The following is a 19,417-nucleotide window of genomic DNA, read 5'->3' as shown; positions in this document are numbered from 1 at the left end:
GTGGTGAAGACAGTGCTAGGGATAACAATGATGGGAGAGACAGCGATGATGAGATAATGACATGAGTGAGTCTGATAATGACATTGTTGTTGGTGATGTGAAGGGTCAAGTAACAGTGATGATGACAATGATTGTGAGATTGTGCAGGTGGTTGGTGACCTTCCCGGAGACAACAACAATAGTAAGGCTAATCTTGGTTGTTTATTGGTGGTGAAATTGGTGATATGAACGGGGGTGATATTTAAGATGGTGGTGGTTGTGGCAATTTTCATGGGCATGTTGGTTATTATGATGTTAATAATGGCGATGACAAAGTTCAATCATTGTAATTTCATCCACTTTTCAAAAACCACTTGCTAAGTATCTACGGGGCTAAGAACAAATGGGACGCTGCTGGCAGTGACAGACCCCTCGTCCTCCCCTCCCTCAGAGCTCTCTTCCCTCGCCTACAGCACCTCTGAGCAGAATGCTGAGCATCTAACTGACTGCCTTTGGCTGTGTGTCTTCCCAGGGTGAGGATTCCTCTTCTGAGCAGAGGCCTGCAGAGTCTCTAGAGAAGAAAGACAACCTAGCTCAGATGGCCCCAGACCTGACTGTGATCCAGTTTATCAAAGGTAAGTGAGCTGAGGCCAGAAGTGGGGCCAGAGGGGCAGGTGAGACTGTACAGAATCCAGCCCCCCTCCTGTCTTTCTTGATTCATCTTCCACACCTACAAGCCCCTCATGAGCACCATACATTTCTTGTAAGACTGCTCATAGGACCCCTTTTGCCTAGAACATCATTTTTTATCACTATCTATTAAAAGCTTCCTTGTGCCTCTCAGTCAAACCACTCTTTCCATCCCCCAGCCTGGCTTTCCCTCCTCTCAGCTCTCTGAACCCTTAGGGCTCCTGTATCAGCTCATATCTGTGCTGTCCAACCCTTCTACTAAAGAGTGAGCTCCTGAGGGTCTGGCTTGTGATGGCTCATCTGTGACCCATTTTCTCCTCCCACCACAGAGCCTGCAAACAGGAGGCTCTCAGTAAATATTTATTTATTTATTTTTAATTAAATTCTTTGGCCATAGCATGGGTGAAAAGAACTCTGGGCTGAAGTCCAGAAATCTGGACTTTCATCTTGGATCCTTGCTCCTCCTCTCTGGGCCTCAGTTTCTCCATCTGTACAGTGAGGGGTGAAATCCATGTCCCTCTGACCCTGAGACTTTGAGCTAAATTGATCAGTAACCAGGTCCATGCTGTGACCACGTCATCCTATCTAAAGAGTCTAATCCCGCAAACACAGTGCCTTGCTGTGCATTGGGATCTTGTAGGGCACAGGATGGCAAGTCAGAAGAAAGGGTGGTTTAGATGCCCACCCCTGACACTGCCCAGTGTATGATCTTTTAGATGTTACTTTCTTCCCCTAACCAGAGTTTCCTCATCTAAAAGACTGGGTCAGTAATCCTTGCTCTGCCTCTTTTAAGGACTGTTAGGAGACTCAAATGGGATGATGAATGGAAGGTCCTTTACATACTATTAAAAAACTATGCTTATATAAAGAACAATTATTTTTTCAATTATCATTCCTGCCCTGCTGTTATTAGTCTGACCATATCTCAGGACAGTAAATTGAGTTACCTATGGTTTAAGAGGGTGATAACCACAGGGTTTGCTTAAACCACCCCCCATCCCCAAGGACTTTTGCATTAGGAAGTTAATTAGGGGAGATTTTCTTGGGGAAAGTTTCCTAAGATTTGATGTTGGGGTACTAGTAATCTAGCCCCTTGTATCTTCAGATTTGATATTAGGATATCAGCAACCTGTCCCCAGGTGTCCTAGGATTTGATGTTAGGGTACCAGTAACCTAGTCCCTGGTTGTCCTCTATTCCTAGGGAAAGAAAGGCCTGGAACCTATGAGGCTGGACCTAGAGGTCACCCCCAGCTGCTCGAAGGCCCCAGTGCCCTGCTCCATGGAAGAGCTTATTAATCATTGCTTTGGCTTCAGCCCAGAAGAAAGCTGGGGCCAGTCGCAGAAATTGGATCCTAGAGTGGGTGTCCTGGGTCAGATTATCTCTGATGGTTCAAGCTCCTACATGATCCTAGGAGAGACCAAGACAGGGCTGGCAAAGGCTGGCTTCTCAGCTTCCTGCTGAGCTCCAGGGAGGCCAGTCTGATCTTAAGGCTTGGCCTTGACAACCTGGGACTGGGAGAGGGAGAGGCAGAGAGAAGAACAAACATAGTCTTTCAGCTGCTGGAATCCTAAATTCTTAGAAGACAGTCTCTGAGCTAAGGAAAGGCTCTCTGATGGGGGAGTCATAGTCCCTGAGCTGGGAGAGGCACTGTTTGATGGGGAGACATAAGTCCCTGTCTGATAGAGGATACCTAGTCCCTGAATGGATGGAGAACTTGCCTTGTCTAATGGAGGACACCTGGTTTCTGTGCTGGAGGAGGTTCTCCTGTCTGATAAGGAAGACACAGTCTCTAAGTGAGGAAAGGCCCTGGCTTGTCCAAGGGGAGGAGACATTGTTAATGAGCCAAAGGAAGCACTCATCTAGCTAAAGTCTCTGAGCTAGAGACATCCCTGGAATTCCCCTTGAAGTATCCCTTATCTAAGCTATAGGCATAGCCCTGCCCTCCAGAAATTTTCCATCTGTCCTAGGGACAATTGAAGATGATGAAGGGAGATAGAGAATAGGAATGAAGTGCACTGCAGTGATCAGCCCAGGAGAACGGGATGGAAGCAATCCATGAGATGGAGCCCTCCCTCTGAAGTCAGGCAGCCAGAGTCCTAGGAATGTAGGCTGGGGTGGGAGTTGGGGCACAGAAGGGGAAATGATCCTGACACCAGGAGTCAGGAAACCCCCAGCAACTCCTGGCCTGATTCAGACCTTCCTAGATGAACTTGGGCCAGTCCCTGCCCCACTCCTGGCCCTACCTGTACCATGAGGTCACCTGTATGACTTGGACCAAGCCCAGGCTACTCTGGGCCAGGGTAGTTCAAGGAGGGAGGAAAATGGAGCAGTTGGCTGGGGTGAAGGCCCAGTGTCACATCTTCCCCACTCCAAGTGCAGGCTGGATACGCTGTGTGTGTGGCCAAGGACTCGGACAGGAGGAGGCCTGGGACACGAAGGAGGGGGACTTGCACAGCCCCAGCTCTCCCCCCTACACCCTGCCTAGACTCTGTTTTTATTTTCTGGCGCCCAAGGAGAAGTGTTCTTGGCCACGCCAGGGTGCTGGGGGACCAGCTGGCTTGGCTCTCGCCCTGCTCCGAGGACAAAGAGAAACTTTCCATGACAGGGACCCTGGCTCTGCTGCTGCAGGAACAGAAGGGACTCCCCGCAAACTCAGCCCCGAGGAGCCCATGTCCATCTCTCCCCACCAGCCCAGCCTGGCAAATAGTTTACTCCTCTGAAGCCTCTTTTCTTTTTTGGTAAATACTGTTTATTATTTTAGACATAATCCTATAGAATGACCTATTAGTATGAATCAGGATTTTCTTTCTTTTTTTTTTTTTGGCCACAGTACGGCTTGCAGGATCTTAGTTCCCTGACCAGGGATTGAATACATGCCCCCTGCAATGGAAAACATGGTGTCTTAACCACTGAACCTCCAGGGAAGTCCCAGATACCCTGATGCCTCTTCTTAGAAAGGCCTTTTCTCCTGTCTCCTTCATGCCTTATGTCTCTAACTTCATCTTGCCTTCTGAGGGCAGAAACTTGTCTTTCTCTTCTGTTGTCAGTGGAGAGAGGTCACACAAAGCCTTCTTGGGCATCACCTTGGGTGGCCCTGCTGAAGGCCCTGAAGCCCAGGCCTCAGGACTGACTCAGTGTCGACTTGCAGCAAGGAGACCTGTACATAGGCATTGGTTTAGGAGGTGGCAGGAGAGGGGAGAGCCATCCCTTCTATTCTCGTCTACGGGCTTTTGCCCTGGCTTCTCTCCTGTAGGACTCCCTTCCTCTCCCCCATTCCGAATCTTCCCCTTCTTCAGGGCCCTACCTCTGTCCTACCTCCAGGAAGCTGCCCAGCCCCAGGCCTGCCCAGTTTTCACCTTCTCTGAAGATTTTAGTTTCTACCTCAACATTTTGCTCTTTGATCACCTTGAGTCTGTATGTGCATTCATTCATTTTCTCACTCATTCCATAAATATTTATTGAGTGCCTACTATACCCTGGGCTCTGGAGATTCAGCAATTGATATAATAAAAACCCCTGCTCTGATGATGCTTACATTCTGATTGGGTGACAATAAAATGGCTAAATGAGTGAAATGTGTAGTGTGTTAGGTAAAGTGCTATGGAGAAACATAAACTAGGAATGGGGAAATCAAGGCAGAGGGTGCTGTCCCATGTTGGAGACACAGAAGGGAAGACAGAGGCCTGGGTTACCTTGGAAAGAGCTATTGCAGGACAGGTTGGAAAGGACTGAGTTGGGGGGAAATGAGACGGATAATAGAACAGAGGAAATGAGATGGGACGAGCTGAATGAGAATCAAACAGAATAATATAGAAGCAAACTGCATGGAATTGCATCTTGAGTAGAACTGAATTGGAAAGAAATGTAGTTGATTAAAATGCAGTCTAACTCAATGGAATGAAATGGGACCGAACTTCAAAGATGAAACAGGAGTAAGCGGAAGGAATGTCATGGGATGAAACTCAATGCAATAAAATTAAATGGAATGAGACAGGATGGAAGACACGGAACAAGCTGAGCAGGGCAGGATGGGATGGAAACGTGTGGCACGGCCAGCCCACCATGACTGTCCCCCCGCTCACCCCAACAGTCTTCCCCCGGGTGCTGCTGAGGACCCTGCGCCACCCCATCTTTCTGCTGGTGGTCCTGTCCCAGGTATGCATGTCGTCCATGGTGGCAGGCATGGCCACCTTCCTGCCCAAGTTCCTGGAACGCCAGTTCTCCATCACAGCATCCTACGCCAACCTGCTCATAGGCTGCCTCACCATCCCGCTGGCCATCGTGGGCATCGTGGTCGGGGGCATCCTGGTCAAGCGCCTCCGCCTGGGCCCCATGCACTGTGGCAGCCTTTGCCTGCTGGGGGCGCTGTGCTGTCTGATCCTCAGCACGCCCCTCTTCTTCATGGGCTGCTCTTCCCATCAGATTGCAGGCATCAGCCACCAACCTGGGTGAGTATGTTTGAGAGCTGGTGAGCATAAGCTGGAGGAGGGTGCCAGGGGCATAGGAGGGGGTGGCCCAGAAAAGGCCAGGGGGTGGCCAGGTCAGTGGAGTACCCCCCACCTCACGTCTCCCCACCTCTCCCCGATTGGCTCGGCTGTGAGCAGTGGGACTTCTCCCTCGAAGGCTCAGTGAAGGTATTCAGTCACTACCAGGTAGGGGTGGAACTTGTGGGCAGGACAGCTCAGGTCTGGGAAGGGCTGGAGGCTGAGGCAGGGCAAGGCCACTTGTTGTGGATGGCACATGTATGAAGGCCCTTCTCAGGAATTCAGCCCAGGGGACATATGCCGTGGGAGGGAGTTGGACTGGAGACCTTGGAGATTCTTGGTCTGTAAAGGCTGGGAGCTAAAATCCTGTTGTCCTGTGACCCTAAAGTACCAGTTTTTTTTCCCAGATGTGAGGGGCAGCACCTGTCTCTACCCTCTAGGAGGAAAGCCTCTGATCCCTCTCTCCCTTCCCCTTCTGCCCCCTAATCCCCCATAGACACAGACTCTTTCCCCTTGGGAACCATCTTGGAGAGGATGTTGGAAGTTCCATTAATGCCTCTTCTCCAGAATGATTGCAGTTTTCCTGGGAAGCCACTCCAGACTTAGGCTGGCACAACACCCAGCTAACATCCCCCAATGTGCTCTGTTCACTCCTCTCCCTTGGCCTCTCCTCCCTCCATCCACTTGCCAACTTTCCACACCTGTGGCTCCTTCTGTGTAACTGTGGGCGAGGCTCAGTCCAGATATGCTCAGCTCTTGCCCACCCTGTCCCAGGTCCCACCTCGTCAATCTATCCCCTCTTTCCTTGTCCCTTCTCTTCTTGAAGGTCTGCAGAGCCTCCTTCTGGGCATGGAGGAGGGGCTTCAACCAGGCCCTCACGAAGCCTCTGGTCAGAGGAGGGAGCCAGGGCCTTTTAATCATTTTTAGATTAAAAAGTAAATGAATATTTTACCACAGTTTTCTTTAAAAAAAGCAAATGGGGAAAAGTCAGCCTACCTCACATGCCCCATTTGTCTCTTCTTCTGAAGTCCCTCACCTTGACCCGACATTTCATCTCACCCAGATTCTCATCTATATTCTTGCAATTTACTCACTGAACTTTGGGTTCTAATTCATTGAAGAAGCCTTTGGGGACCAACTGAACAAATTGAGAATTTCTTGTACTTCATCATGGGCTTCCCTTGTGGTTCAGCTGGTAAAAAATCTGCCTGCGATGCAGGAGACCTGGGTTAGGAAGATCCCCTGGAGAAGGGAAAGTCTATCCACTCCAGTATTCTGGCCTGGAGAATTCCAAGGATTGTATAGTCCATGGGATCGCAAAGAGTCAGACACGACTGAGTGATTTTCACTTTCACTTTCATACTCCATCATAACCAACGGTATCTGCAGCTGCCGAGAACTGAGAGTCTTCCATGAGCTCAGATGCTCCCATATTGCATCTCACTGAACCCTCGTGGGATCTCCGGGAGTGGTCCTACCATTATCCCCATTTCACAGACGAGGATAGCAAGGAGGGCCCTCCCTTCTGATCTCCTGTCCCCCTGTGCCTGGCCCTGGGCAGAGTAGCGCAGGGGATCTCCTGAGACTTGGGAACAGACCCTCAAAGGGAGTCAGATGGGACTGAAACATGCCCTGGGCAGTGAACAGGGTAGTGAGAGGGAGAGGGAGGTCGTGAGACTGCAGGATGGCAATAGGGAGAGGGAATCCGCAGAGGTTGCAGAGAAACTGAGGCCAGAGAGAGGCAGGAACAGGTCGGAGACCTCACAGCTACTCAGGTACCCTGACCGGACCCCACACGTATAGTTCTAATTTTATCAGAAAAGAAAGCAATCCAGCTCATCGAGATAAAGGCACTTTTCATCTGAGACTAAATTCTGGGAAGAATTTATCTTATGTCCCCTAAAAAGAGAGTCACTGAGGAACAGAGATGTTCACAGAAGCAGCTCAAAGACTTGTAGGATCTTGGGGTGGAAGGGGTCTCAGAGCCTCTGGCCCATACCCTGCTTCCCACTCCTCCATTGGAGGCCTCTTGCAGCTTCCTTGGCAAGGGGCTCACCACTGCATGTCATGAAACAGATCTGACGGTAAAAACCTCTGTGCAGAGCTGAAATCTGACCATGGCTCTCAGAGGAGGTTGCAGGGCTGAGGTAGCCCTGGCCTGAGGCAGGGAGAACCAGACTAACCATGCCGGCCTTCTCTCCCACCAGCACCCAGCCTGGCCTAGAGCTATTTCCAGGCTGCATGGAGTCCTGTTCCTGCCCCTCTGACGACTTTAACCCTGTCTGCGACTCCAGCACTCGTGTGGAGTACATCACGCCCTGCCATGCAGGCTGCACAAGCCGGGTAGTCCAGGAGGTTCCAGACAAAAGCCAGGTGGGTCAGGCCTCCGGCTGCTCCCTCTGCCTCTCACAGGCCCTGCTCTCTCTGTCTCTGGTTGCCTGTCGCACCCTCCTCCTCTGAATGTTCTCATTCTCTGGCTCTTCTTTCTGTTTATCACCTGTCTTCTTCTGTTGGCAGATACAGAATATTATTCTTTCAGTAAGCCTTCATTGCCAGTCTTGTGCCAGGGCCCCGAGTGCAGAGGTGAATCAGATCTGGTCCCAGCTGTCCAGGCAGGGGAGGTGCAGAAGGAAGTAACTCAGGAATTCCAGGGGTGGTGACAGACAGAAGTGGTCCCTACAAGGACAGTCAAGGATGGAAGGAGACGTAGCCCACCTGGGAGGGTCCCAGAAGGCTTCATGGGACATGGCATTTGTGCTGGATCTTCAAGGGTGAGCAGGCAAACTAGGGAAGGGCTTTCCCAGCAGGGAGGGCACAGCACATGACACGCGGGCACATATATACACACACACATGCACATACAGTTGGGGCAGAAGCCTAAGATTTCATGGAGGGAAAGCAAGGCCCAGACAAGGAAGGGCCTCGAATAGGGAAGGACCATGAGTAAGGACTTTATCTGGAGAGCAATGGGGAGACTTGAATGGGTTTGAGCAGGGAAGTGACAAGGTCAGACCTGTGTTCGATCACACATTTGAGGCCATAGTGTGGAGGAAGATGAGTAGAATGCAGACCAGGAGGCGGGGAGATGAGTGGGGAGGCTGGAGCAATGAGCCCATTCAGTTAGTCAATCAGTCAGTCAACAAACCTTTGTGGAGCCCCACCTTTGTGCCAGGTCCTGTGCTGGGGGCTGAGGACAGACCCAGAGCCAAGAGGCCCTGCTCTCAAGGAGCTCCCAGGGGTGGGGTGCGGGGGCGGGGAGAAGGGGAGGAGTGGGCAGCATAACTAACTGCAGTGCATTCTATGGGGACCTTAGAAAGACCACCAGGACCAGCTGGCTCCTCTCCTCCTCTCTCCTCATTGCCCCCGAAGGACAAATTCGGACAATACTCACCTTCCTTAGGTCCCCAGGCTGGAATATAGTATGGGTGTGTGGTGGGATGGGTAGTGTCAGGCTGGTTGTTATGACACCTCCCTCTCTCCAGAGTTCCCACCCATATCATGCAGAACCCCTGCCATTGTGTCCTGCTGGGCAACAGCCTCTAAGCCCAAGACCCCTATGGGGAGGGACTTGGGCCCCACAGGCTGGCATGGAGTGAAGCACCTGGTTGATGGTACTTCAGAAGCCAGCCAGGCGCCTCCCGAGCTATGTATACTGTTTGCATTTGGAATAATCGCGATCCAGGCTCTCGAGCGTCCTAGCACTCACTGTCCTGACCTTGTTTGATCTCCCTGAGACCCTTCTAGAGGTCTCCAGGCCCTGGCAGCTGGGGCAGGGTCCCCGAGGTGACTGTGAACTCCTGCAGATATGGGGCTATGAGCACTGAGGCCAGGCTATCTGGTTCAGACCCCTGTTCTGCTTCCAGCTGGCTCTATTACCTTCGGCAAATGGTTTAATCTGTGCCTCTGTTTCCTGCTCTGCAAAGTGGGGGTGAGAGTACTGAGTGCCTGCTATACACCAGGTACTGTGCAGAATTCATCTAGATACATTTATTAAGTGAAGAGCCACGTGACATGATCCATGAAAAGCACTCAGCCTGAGAAATTTTAAGGATGCAGTGATACACTCTTCTGTTATGCCCATTATACAGATGGGAAATGGAGGCCCAGGAAAGGACAAGGCATTGCCCAAAGTTTTAATGCCAGAGCTGGGACTAGAACCAAGGGCTCTGGCCCTCCAAGCCCAGTTCCCTCTCCAGAGCACCCTCAGAGGTGGTGTTAGGGATGGCATTTGGGGGAGGGTGCAACTGAGTCCTGGTTGACACTCAGGAACTGTCACACTGGCCTGGAGTTGTTTCTCTTTTTTAAAACTTAATTGCTTTATTTATTTTTGGTTGTGCTGGGTCCTCGGTGCTGCACGCGGGCTTTCTCTAGTTGCAGCATGCAGGTTTCTCATTACAGTGGCTTCTCTTGTTGCAGAGCACAGGCTCTAGTGTGTGTGGACTTCTGTAGCTGTGGCACACAGGTCCAGCCACACCGTGGCATGTGGAATCCTTCTGGACCAGGGATCACTCTGGACTGCCAGGGCAGTCCTGGAGTTGTCTCTTGATGAGCCTGCCTCCTCAGGCCGACTTGAGCTCGCTCCTCAGCCCAGGGATGGATGAGTCAGTCAGTGTCCATCACAGCTCCACTCAGTAACCATTTATGAATGAGTAAAGGACCAGAGGAAAAACGGGAGATATGGATGGCTGGTAGCATCTAGGGCTCAGGGGGTGGGGCCCTAGGGAGTAAGACTCAGAAGCCGCTGGAGAGATTGAAGCCATTCATAAGAAGAACTTCCTGCCGTGGAATTAGATGAATATGAATAAAGGGCTGGGAAAACCCCAAGAGAAAGGCCTGTAGCTTTTTCATCCCTCCCGGCAACGTTCTGCCTCTCAGAACAGGATTGTTCACTTCCAGTAACCTGGCCTTGGTATATTTCTCCACTTACCTGTCCCTCTGTTGTATCTGCAACCCAGTGGGTTGCTCAGTGTAGTGAAGGTCCAAATGGTGTGTGCTCAGGGGGGACCCATATGTGGCCAGCATAGCCCTATCATGCAACGGATGGAGCACCCAGTCACCCAAGCTGGAATCCTAGGTCTCCAATCTCTCCTCGTTTCTGTGTGTGTGTGTGCGCGTGTGCATGTGTGTGTGTGTGTGTGTGTGTGTGTGTGTGTGTGACCTTGCCCTAATTCCACCTCCTAAATATAGGGTTGGCCAAAAGGTTCGTTCAGGTTTTCCCATATGATGTATGTTTGGGAAAAACCCAAATGAACATTCTGGCCAAAGCAGTATCTCTCGAATCAAAACCCTTTTCTCCATCCCACTCTCCCTCCCTCCTGCCTCTTCACCTGCCTCCTGGATCAGGTCCACCCTCTTGAATCAGCAGAGCAGCTTGTGTGCTATCAGGTCTTGTCTCTCCCATGCTTAAAATCTCCCTGTGGCTCTGGGCATCCACGTCAGGGCTTCCCAGTCCTTTCCACACTAGGAAGAGGCTACAGTTGCCACAGCCTGAGGTGAAAGGCCCAGAGGGTTCTCTCTACCCGGAGCTCACCAGGTCAACCCGAGGGCCGCTGGCGTCCCTGCTCACCTGTCTCTTGGCTGAGGCCAAGGGCCTCTGGGACGCACTGGTTGGGAAACTCTGATCTACAGGGCAGAGGAACAAAGCCAGGTCTTCTTGGCTCAGCTTTGCTCCCTTCAGGCGCCCGAGGTGGTGTAGACCAATTCTGAAGGAAGTGGGGGTTTTCCAGGCCACCCGGGGGTGGGAATGAAGGATGGAATCAAATGCACCCCACACCAGCCTGAGGACCCTTCCTTGCACTTTAGAAAGCCATCTGCTTTTCCTCATTCTTCAGCCTTTGGTGGGGTCCCAGTTTTCCGGGCATCTCCTATTAGGCTTCTCACCTGGCTGGAGGGAGGGCCAGGACTCATCCTCTGGCCCTATAGCCTCCAAACCCTGGAAAGCTGCATTCCATCGTACCGGGTTCTGCAAACACCTGGCGGCCAAAACCCGTCAGGACTCTTCTCGCCTCCCTGGGTTCGCCTCACTTAGTTCTGAACCTGAGGATTTTTTCCTTTTTTCCAACCTATGGATGCTTTTGGAACATTGCTTTCAGTATTTTATCCAGTGTTTTAAATCACTGTCAGCAGGATGGCTGACAGGGCACCTAGCCCACCCTCTTCTGGAAAGAGTAGTCAGGTTCCCTTTTGTGTCCAAGGCTCTTCACAGTGTGGCCCCAGCACACACTGTCCCCCCACCCCGAGGCCTCCCCTCTGCCTTCATGTACATGCACTCTGCTCCTGCACAGGGAAAGATTTTCTGGCTTCTTTCATGCCACTGTAATTTTACATTTGGCACTCCCTCTACTCACTCCAGTTTTCCTCTTGGTGAACTCCTATTTCTTCAAGAGCCAAACCCAACTCCTCTCTTTGGTGAAGCCTTCTTTGGTCCTCCCTAACCTTCTGATCCAAGACTCCCCCTGTGATGTCTGCCTCTCTCTCCATCCTGTCTTTGAATCTCTCCTTGAGAATCCACTCTAGCATCCAATGCCCAGGAAGACCTCAGGAAGGCAGAAAGGTGGACACTGGATTGGAAAATCTGAGTTCCTTCCCCCCAAATACTCTTTGCTGCTTTAGTCTTTTGACCAGACCATCAGGAATTTCGAACATTCTTAACATCACCGGGTGAAAAAAATGAGTAAGCATATGTGGTGTGTGAGTGTGTGTAAGTGCGTGAGTGTGTGTGTGGGGTGTGAGTGTCCATATGTGTGAAGGTATGTGTGTACAGGTAGTGAGTGTGTGATTATATGTATGTGTGTGAGCACATACATGTGTATGTGTAGTGAACATGCGTGTGTGTGTCTGTGTGCTGTGTTGGGGGTGACTCTCTTCTGGTTCTTTCTCCCTTTTCTCTTCTCCATGCCCCCCTCTCCCCACAGCCTCAGCCCACCTGTTGCAGACAGCCTGTGTCCAGATACTGTCTGGCGCTCAAGCTATCCTGACTCAGCCAGTGGGTCAGAAGTCCCAGCATCCAGCCAGGTCTGTCCCAGTTCGCTGTTGTTGGTGTCCGTGGCTCCCTCACAAGCCTCCTGGAGCCTCATGCCCTTGGCCAGCTGCTTGTCCTTAGAGGTTCCTGAAGGCTCTTCTTCCCCCCCTCTCCCCACTCTAGGTCTTCTACACCAACTGCAGCTGCGTGGCGGGGGGCGGCCCCGTGCCAGCCGGCTCCTGCGACTCGGCCTGCAGCCACCTGGTGCTTCCCTTCATGATCCTGATCAGCCTGGGTGCCGCGCTGGCCAGTGTCACCCACACACCCTCCTTCATGCTCATCCTAAGGTGAAAGCAGGGGCGTGCCAGAACTGGGGGATACCAAGAGGTCCTTAACCACAGGCAGGACAGGCAATCCTGAGGGACGGGTTTGAAGAAGCCGGTGTCCCGGGCCCCTGCAGCAGATCAGGCTGGCGTATCATCATCCTCATGGCAGCTGCTGAGATGAAGTTTTCTCCCCATCTTATAGATAGGAGAACTGAGGCTTAGAGAAAGTCAGGAGCAAGTGTTGAGGGGATTAAGTGCCCACTGTGGACCCAGCCTGTGCTGTGCACTCCCTCTAGGTCCAAGATCTTCCTGGCCATTGTCCTGAGGATACCTGCTGGGACCGACAAATTGTCACTTGAGGCCAGAGTCAGCACTTCCTGAGGTGGAGGCTGGAATAAGAGGACCTCAGAGCAGGATATTTCCAAATTTTCATTAGGCTGGGATTATGTTATTCCCTATTTCTTTTCTAGAAAATTAGAAGAGGGATGACTTACAATATTAGAAGGCAGGTAGATCCATCAATCAGGCTGGCTGCAAGGGCAAAAGTAGAGGAATCAGATGCCCCAGCAGGCAGCCCAAGAGGAGTTAATGCAGTCAAGGTGCTACACAAATTCTGACTCTTGACACCCATCAGCTGTGGGATCTTGGCCAAGTCACTCAACATGTCTAAATATCTGTCAGCCTCTTTATCTGTAAAATGGGCATAATACTATACTTACTGCTACATGGTGGTGACAAGGTGGGGGGTGGGCACACTAGAGACTAACTGAACCACAGCAAGCACTCTGGGATTGCTAAGAGGAGTCAGTGTTCACCAGGGCCACCCAGGCAGAGGTATCATAGTGATCAGGATGTTTAACTTCCAACCAGTTAAACCAGCTCCAAGGTTTGCCAATTTTTGTAGAAGGAAGGGGAGAATTTGGTGGGACCAGGGGGTGGGAAGAGAGGGGTGCTGTGACACATAGGTAGGTCAGCACAGGGCTGATGGCCAGTGGGTGCAGCTGGGACCAGGCTCTATAGGTTGAAGGGAGTGTGGAGACTGTGCCCTACCCCCCAAGGACCGCGGACTGGGGGCAGGCTGATGCTGGGCGGTGGGGGAGAGGGGGATGGTGAGAACCCCTTGAAGGCTGGAGCCTTCTCAATCCTCATGTCGCCCTGTCCCTGCTTGTTAGGGGAGTGAAGAAAGAAGACAAGACTCTGGCTGTGGGGATCCAGTTCATGCTCATGAGAGTTTTGGGTAAAGAACATGCTGGGGATCACTGGCCCAGATACCTGCTGTGTGCCAGGCCTGGGGGGCACAGGGATGGGTGGGAACCAGCCCCTGACCTTAGGCTTCACCGGTCCACAGGGCTCCAAATCTGACCTCGGTACCCTGGACGTGGGTGCACAAGCAGCTAAACAGCCAATCAGGGAAAGAGCATCCGACACGAGGGCGAGGGGTGGGCTTGAGGCTGAGGAGCCAGTGGGCCGAGAGGCTCCCTGTGGCTCGGAGCCCAGCGCTTCAGTGCCAGGGAAGGGGCGGGGTGAGGGGTACAGGGATGCCAAGGTTCCACTGCCCCCTGAGCACCTCCTCCTTCAGCCTGGATGCCCAGCCCCGTGATCCACGGCAGTGCCATCGACACCACCTGTGTGTACTGGGCCCAGAGCTGTGGGCGTCGGGCCGTCTGCCGCTACTATGACCATGACCTCCTTCGAAACCGGTGAGACCTGGGGGCCAGCTGCCAGGGAAACTGCTGGAAATATTCTTGGGGTCCCATCAGGGAGGGGAGGTCCGCTGACACCCACCTGCAAGGTGACACAGGCTCTCTCCAGTGCTAATCCCCAGGCTTGCCAGCTAGATATTGTCTCTTCTTTGGATGGATGAAGAAAGTGAGATTTAATTAAGTGGTCCAAAGTCACACAGCTGATAACTAGCAAAGCTGGGCTGAGTGAGGGGAGACTAAGTGAAGCCAAGCAGTGGTGAGAAAGGCAGGAAGTTGGCATAGGGTAGGAAAAGACGGCTCTTTCTAGGACACAGAAGGCCTAGGATCCAGGCCCAGCTCTGTCTCCCTCATTGTGAGACCTACCTTTTTTTGGACTCAGTCTTCCCATCTGAATGATGGGGAGCCTAAAGGAACCTGAACCAGAGAGGCTGCTGGCCCTGCGATCGATGGACAGTTGAGGAGAGGGACTTACTAGCAGATCTGGAAGCAGGGAGTTGTTCACTTTCAGCTCTGAGGAGTGCATGGTTCCAGGAGGGCTTCCTAGAGGAGGCAAACTCAAAGAAGAGCCTTGGTGAATTAGACAGAGAAGCAGGAATCCTCCTTTTCTTGTGGCAGGCAAGGTGATCCAGAGTTGCAACTAACAGGCCCCTTGAGCCCTTAGAAAGACCCAGAGAGAGGCAGGGCCAGCCCAGGCCATGAGGCAGTCAGGACAGGGCAGGGGAGATGCTGAGGCTTCTCCTCCAACCCAGGGCTCCCTTTTCAGAGCCTTTCCTCCTTTCCAAGGAAGAACTCCTATGGGGGTCAACTTTAGGGGCTCCCCTGTCTCCCCAGCCAAAGCCATGGTGACAGGATCCACTGCCTGAGGCTGGAGGCCACTCCCTGATAAGGCCTCAGTGTCTTCACTGCATAACGGGTGATGATTGCTGACCTGACTCTACTCTCAGCCCCAGCACATTCAGGCTTTGAATGGGGAGGTCCTGAGTTCAAGGGTTCCTCACTCTTTCCCAGGTTCATCGGCCTCCAGTTCTTCTTTAAGATAGGCTCCCTGGCCTGCTTTGCCTTGATTTTGGCCATCCTAAGGCAGCAGGACAAAGAGGAGAGGACCAAGGCGACCATACCAAACCCTGGCCTGCAGCAGCAGCTGTTAGCATCAGAGGCAAAGAAGGAGCCTGAGGAATCCAGAGTGTGAGCTGTCCCAGGGCCCCATCCTAGCCAAGAGTGGCAGCCACGGCGAGTACCTCCTCAGGGCCCTTTGCCTGAAATTGGGTATTGGGAACCCTGTTTTCCAATTGTGAGTCTTCAGCTAACTTGTTGTGTGGCTTTGAGCAAGCCACTGACCCTCTCTGGGCCTGTGTTTGTTCATCTGGACCAAAGAGTTCCTTGGGGGTTTGTTGTGTTGACCCCTCCTGGAGTATGAGTGTCTTCTGCCTTTCTCCCTCAGCCACAGAGGCTGACCTGAAGACAGACTTTCCTGGGTAGAAGGACCGCATTTCTTTTCCCCCAGGGCCCTAGGATGGAGAAGTGGACAATTGTAGGCCAGGCTCCCCGACACACTGGGTCCTGACCCCTCTCCGCTGCTCACCTGGAGCCTCAGCCTCCATCTGAATCTCAGCTTCCATCTCGGTCAGGTGGAAATGAACTTGTCAGTTTTCAGGCCTCTTCCAGCTGGGACCATCTATGTGGCCAGGACATCCAACTCAGGTCTCCTCCCCAGCCACACTCAACCTGAATTTTGGGCCAGTACAGCCTCTACTGAGATGTGTCTATTTGGCGCCCCCTGGAGGCAGAGTCCTGAGCACTGGGGAGGCACTCAGGACATCCAGGCTATGCAGGGCCTTTAGGAAGCCTGATGAAGGCCCCAAGGGCCTTCGCTGAGCAGGGAGCCTCCTCTCTGGACTCAGGAAATCCCAGCCCTTGTCCTCAAGGTGTCAGAGTCTGGGTGAGGCCTATTCTCTGCCTGGTGGTGAGGGGGATCCAGGCCCCACTCTTGGGCATTTTCTAATTTCCAAGACCAAACCCACTCATCATAGACTCACTGGTATCCATGTATTACCAAGATTTCATATGTTTGATGTGGGCCCACCACTGTGACTTCTGTGACGAGAATCTTAATTTCACCATTGCCTCCCCAGTGCCTGATCCTGTGTCAGCTGGGATTGTGTAGACAATGTCTCATTCTGTGACACCCACATATTGGGATAACATCTGGTTCTCTGTGATGCCTGGGTTGGCATAAGAACCTGTTCTTTGTGATGCCCAGTTCTGTGATCCAGGAGCAATAATGCCTGATTCTATGTAATAAGTGGGTCTGTGGGCTGATTGGGTCTGAACAAACAGGCCCTTGTCTGTGTCAGGCCTTGTCTGATTTTCTGGCCGGGTCTTATCTGGCTTGATTATCTTCCTGGAAAGGGGAGAGAGTTTCCTAACCTGCTCCCAGCCTGTTCTGTCGCCACCCATATGCAGCCTTAGGAGACAGGAGACAGGGAGTCATCAGCACAAGCTTCCCAAACCCAGGCCCAGCCCTGTGCTGGGGGCCAGGGCAGAAGCTGGGGGTTTAGCCAGAAGCTCTGGCCTTCTGTGCAGCTCTCAGTGGCAGGGCTTTGGGCTATCCCCTATGAAAGAAGAGGAAGATACAAACGTTCTAATTCTCATTTTTATTCTACTGGTTGATACCTTTAAATGTTTAACAAGTATCTGAGCCTGTATTTATCAATGCCAGGAATTTCAAAGTCTCATCCAACAAGATGAGGCTGTTTCTATGTTCGTATTCCTCCTCCTTCCCTCTTGTTTCCCACGTTTTGCAGAAATAATCTGGAATCATAAATATAGCTTATCAATAAATTTGTTCTTGCACAGTGTCTCTTCTATTACAGAAATCTTTCTTACAAACTGCATTACAGTTTGCAGCCACATTATTTCCAGTTATTTAGATTTAAGCTTTACTGGATTCATTGCTTACCATTATTTCTTGTATATTACATCTTCCCCTCCCCATATAGTCTGGCCTCATTTTCATTTGGCTGGGCTACTTTCCCTAGTAACATTTTCAGAAGTGGAATAAGGTCACAAGGTTTTCGAAGTCCTTACCTGCCCAAATTGTCATTCACAGTTTACAGAAGAGGAAATGGTTCAGAAAGGATAAGCAACTTGACAAAGATTACACAAAGTAAATGCTGGAGCCAGGATTAGACTTCAATTTTGTGAGAACTGGAGCTTATACAACTCGGGAAGTTCTCTTTAAGCAAAAGAATACAAAATTAGGTAAGAAGGTGAATATTTACTTAGAATTAAAAAAGAAGTTAAAACAATGTATCTCACAATTCAGAAAAATAGCCTAAGATCTTTTTACTGTCTGTTGTGCACTCTTCCAAAATTTTCCCCCTAATGATTGGAAATATTTTCTACAGACTAGCTTCTGGTTCTGTAGATTTCAAGCCTGTTTTTCCTCTATTGTCCATATATTTCCAGGGCGAGGCAGCAGAAAACATATTCATGTCACCAAGTGATCTCTGAATATAACACTTTGAGGTCACAATGCCAAATGAGTTGGACTGTGGATAGGAGGAGTCCTAGAAGGCATTCTCTATACAGGTAGCTAGCAATGATTTATCTCTTTGTGGAGGTGACTGATAACCACATAAATATATTCCAACTGACCCAAGTTAAATTGATCTCCAACTCCACTCCCCCTTAGCCATATTCCAGAAATGCCCATGCCAACGACCTTACATAAAGGGAAGCTGGGATACAAGGGAAGTTGGAGTGGAAAGAACTAGCAATCTTGACCCATTGTGGTGAAAGTGTCAACCTTTGCAAATATCCCGAGAACTTGACAACAGGGATGTATTGCGGAGGCCTCTCCCTGGGCCTGGGTAGAGGCCCTGATGCTCAAGCAGCCTTAGCTTCATGCTGAGTCCACCTCTGGGTTGAGCTGAGATTCAAAGAAGTTGAGGTGTTTAAAATCATCCAGGCTGGTCAGGATGAGGAGACTCCAGGAGTAAATCACAAGAGACACGTGGGGCTGAGAGCCAGGGGTGGAACAGCTAAGGGCCAGCAGACTTCCCAGATACAGGGAGCAGCCCTCTTCCCTGACAAGGCTTCTGGCCAATGAAAAGCCATGAGCAGTTGCACCTGTTAGTGACCTTCTCACCCTGTCCCTGGGAGTTGGAGGAGAAGGTGTATAGTCTCCTGCTAGATTCTATGGTGGTAAAACCAGCTGAGAACAGCACTGGAACCAGATTGGTCATCCTGATTCCTGGCCTGGAGTTCCTTTGGGCCATAGATCCATCCTGAGAAACGGCAGGGCAAGCAGATCGCCCTCAGAAGCCATGATTGGAGCACAAATAACCAAGGAGCAAGAACCTACAGCACTCCTATCATTCCTTGGATGTGTTGAATTCTTTGCCCCTAGAACCCCCACATGTGCTCTTCCCTCTGCCCAGCTGGCATTGTTCACATCCCACTCCACTGCTAGTCTCTCAATCTTGCCTCCTGAAGTCCTGCCCAAATTTCCAGCTCAAAGGCCACCATCTCCAAGGACGCAGCATCTTATAAACATCGGGAGTGGGTGACTACCACCTTAGGGAAAAATCAGATAAAAAATATAGATGCCCCATTAAAGACGCACACAGACTTATACACAATTGTGCATCTGATTTCAGAGGCTGGGGATCATCTAAAGCCTGGCTGTAGACCTCCAGTGGAGTGGAGAAAAAAGAACAGAATTTTAGAGTCAGTTCAAATCTGGACTCTGCCACTGACTCCTGGTGTGACCCTGAGCAAGATTTAACTTCTCTGCCTCTCGGTCTCTTCACCTGTAAAGTGAGGTTGATTCTTCCTACTTCTTGTACCGTAAAAAAGTATGAAGACAAAATAATGGTAATATACCCATTCACAGACAGCACACCTGATGACCCTTCTCCTGTCCCTGAAGGAATTTAGGGAGCACATGGCAGTGGGAGTGGACAGTGAAGACAGAGGGAGGAGGCACATGGAGGGAGACGTGTTCCCTCTGCCCTGCCCCGGCTGCCGCTCTGCCTGTCCCCTAATCTCTCTTCCACTGTCAGCCAGGGCTCAGCCAGCCCAGTCTTATCTCTCCCCACAGCCAGCCTGGGACAGCTTTTCTCAAGCAGATTTACATTTTTATTGATTTCCTTTCTCCCTTCGAGCAGTCCCAGCAGTCCCTTCCTTCTGTTTCCCTTTTGCTATAAAATGGGCTAATGCTGGAAACAGTTCTGGCGCTGGCCAAGAAGTGATGGTTCAAATATGGATCC

At 51.2% G+C, this 19,417-nt stretch overlaps 1 protein-coding gene across 6 annotated transcripts in view; it reads left to right on the top strand.

The window, feature by feature from the left end:
- The window catches only part of SLCO2B1 (solute carrier organic anion transporter family member 2B1), a 51,742-nt gene extending 34,731 nt beyond the window's left edge, over window positions 1-17,011 (top strand). For all 6 annotated transcript variants that reach the window (XM_065945010.1, XM_065945014.1, XM_065945013.1 and 3 more), the window contains 7 exons: window positions 512-614; window positions 4,761-5,118; window positions 7,362-7,527; window positions 12,299-12,462; window positions 13,614-13,678; window positions 14,021-14,141; window positions 15,153-17,011. In XM_065945010.1, the coding sequence (XP_065801082.1) occupies window positions 512-614; window positions 4,761-5,118; window positions 7,362-7,527; window positions 12,299-12,462; window positions 13,614-13,678; window positions 14,021-14,141; window positions 15,153-15,333 (1,158 nt within the window). In that variant the 3' untranslated portion in view covers window positions 15,334-17,011. The remainder of the gene's footprint in view (window positions 1-511; window positions 615-4,760; window positions 5,119-7,361; window positions 7,528-12,298; window positions 12,463-13,613; window positions 13,679-14,020; window positions 14,142-15,152) is intronic.
- The last annotated feature ends 2,406 nt before the right edge of the window (window positions 17,012-19,417 follow it).

Source organism: Muntiacus reevesi, chromosome 9 (genome assembly GCF_963930625.1).
Source record: "Muntiacus reevesi chromosome 9, mMunRee1.1, whole genome shotgun sequence".
Classification (NCBI taxonomy): domain Eukaryota; kingdom Metazoa; phylum Chordata; class Mammalia; order Artiodactyla; family Cervidae; genus Muntiacus; species Muntiacus reevesi.
The sequence above is the reverse complement of the archived record's forward strand: the minus strand, read 5'-3'. Positions and strand labels throughout refer to the sequence as shown.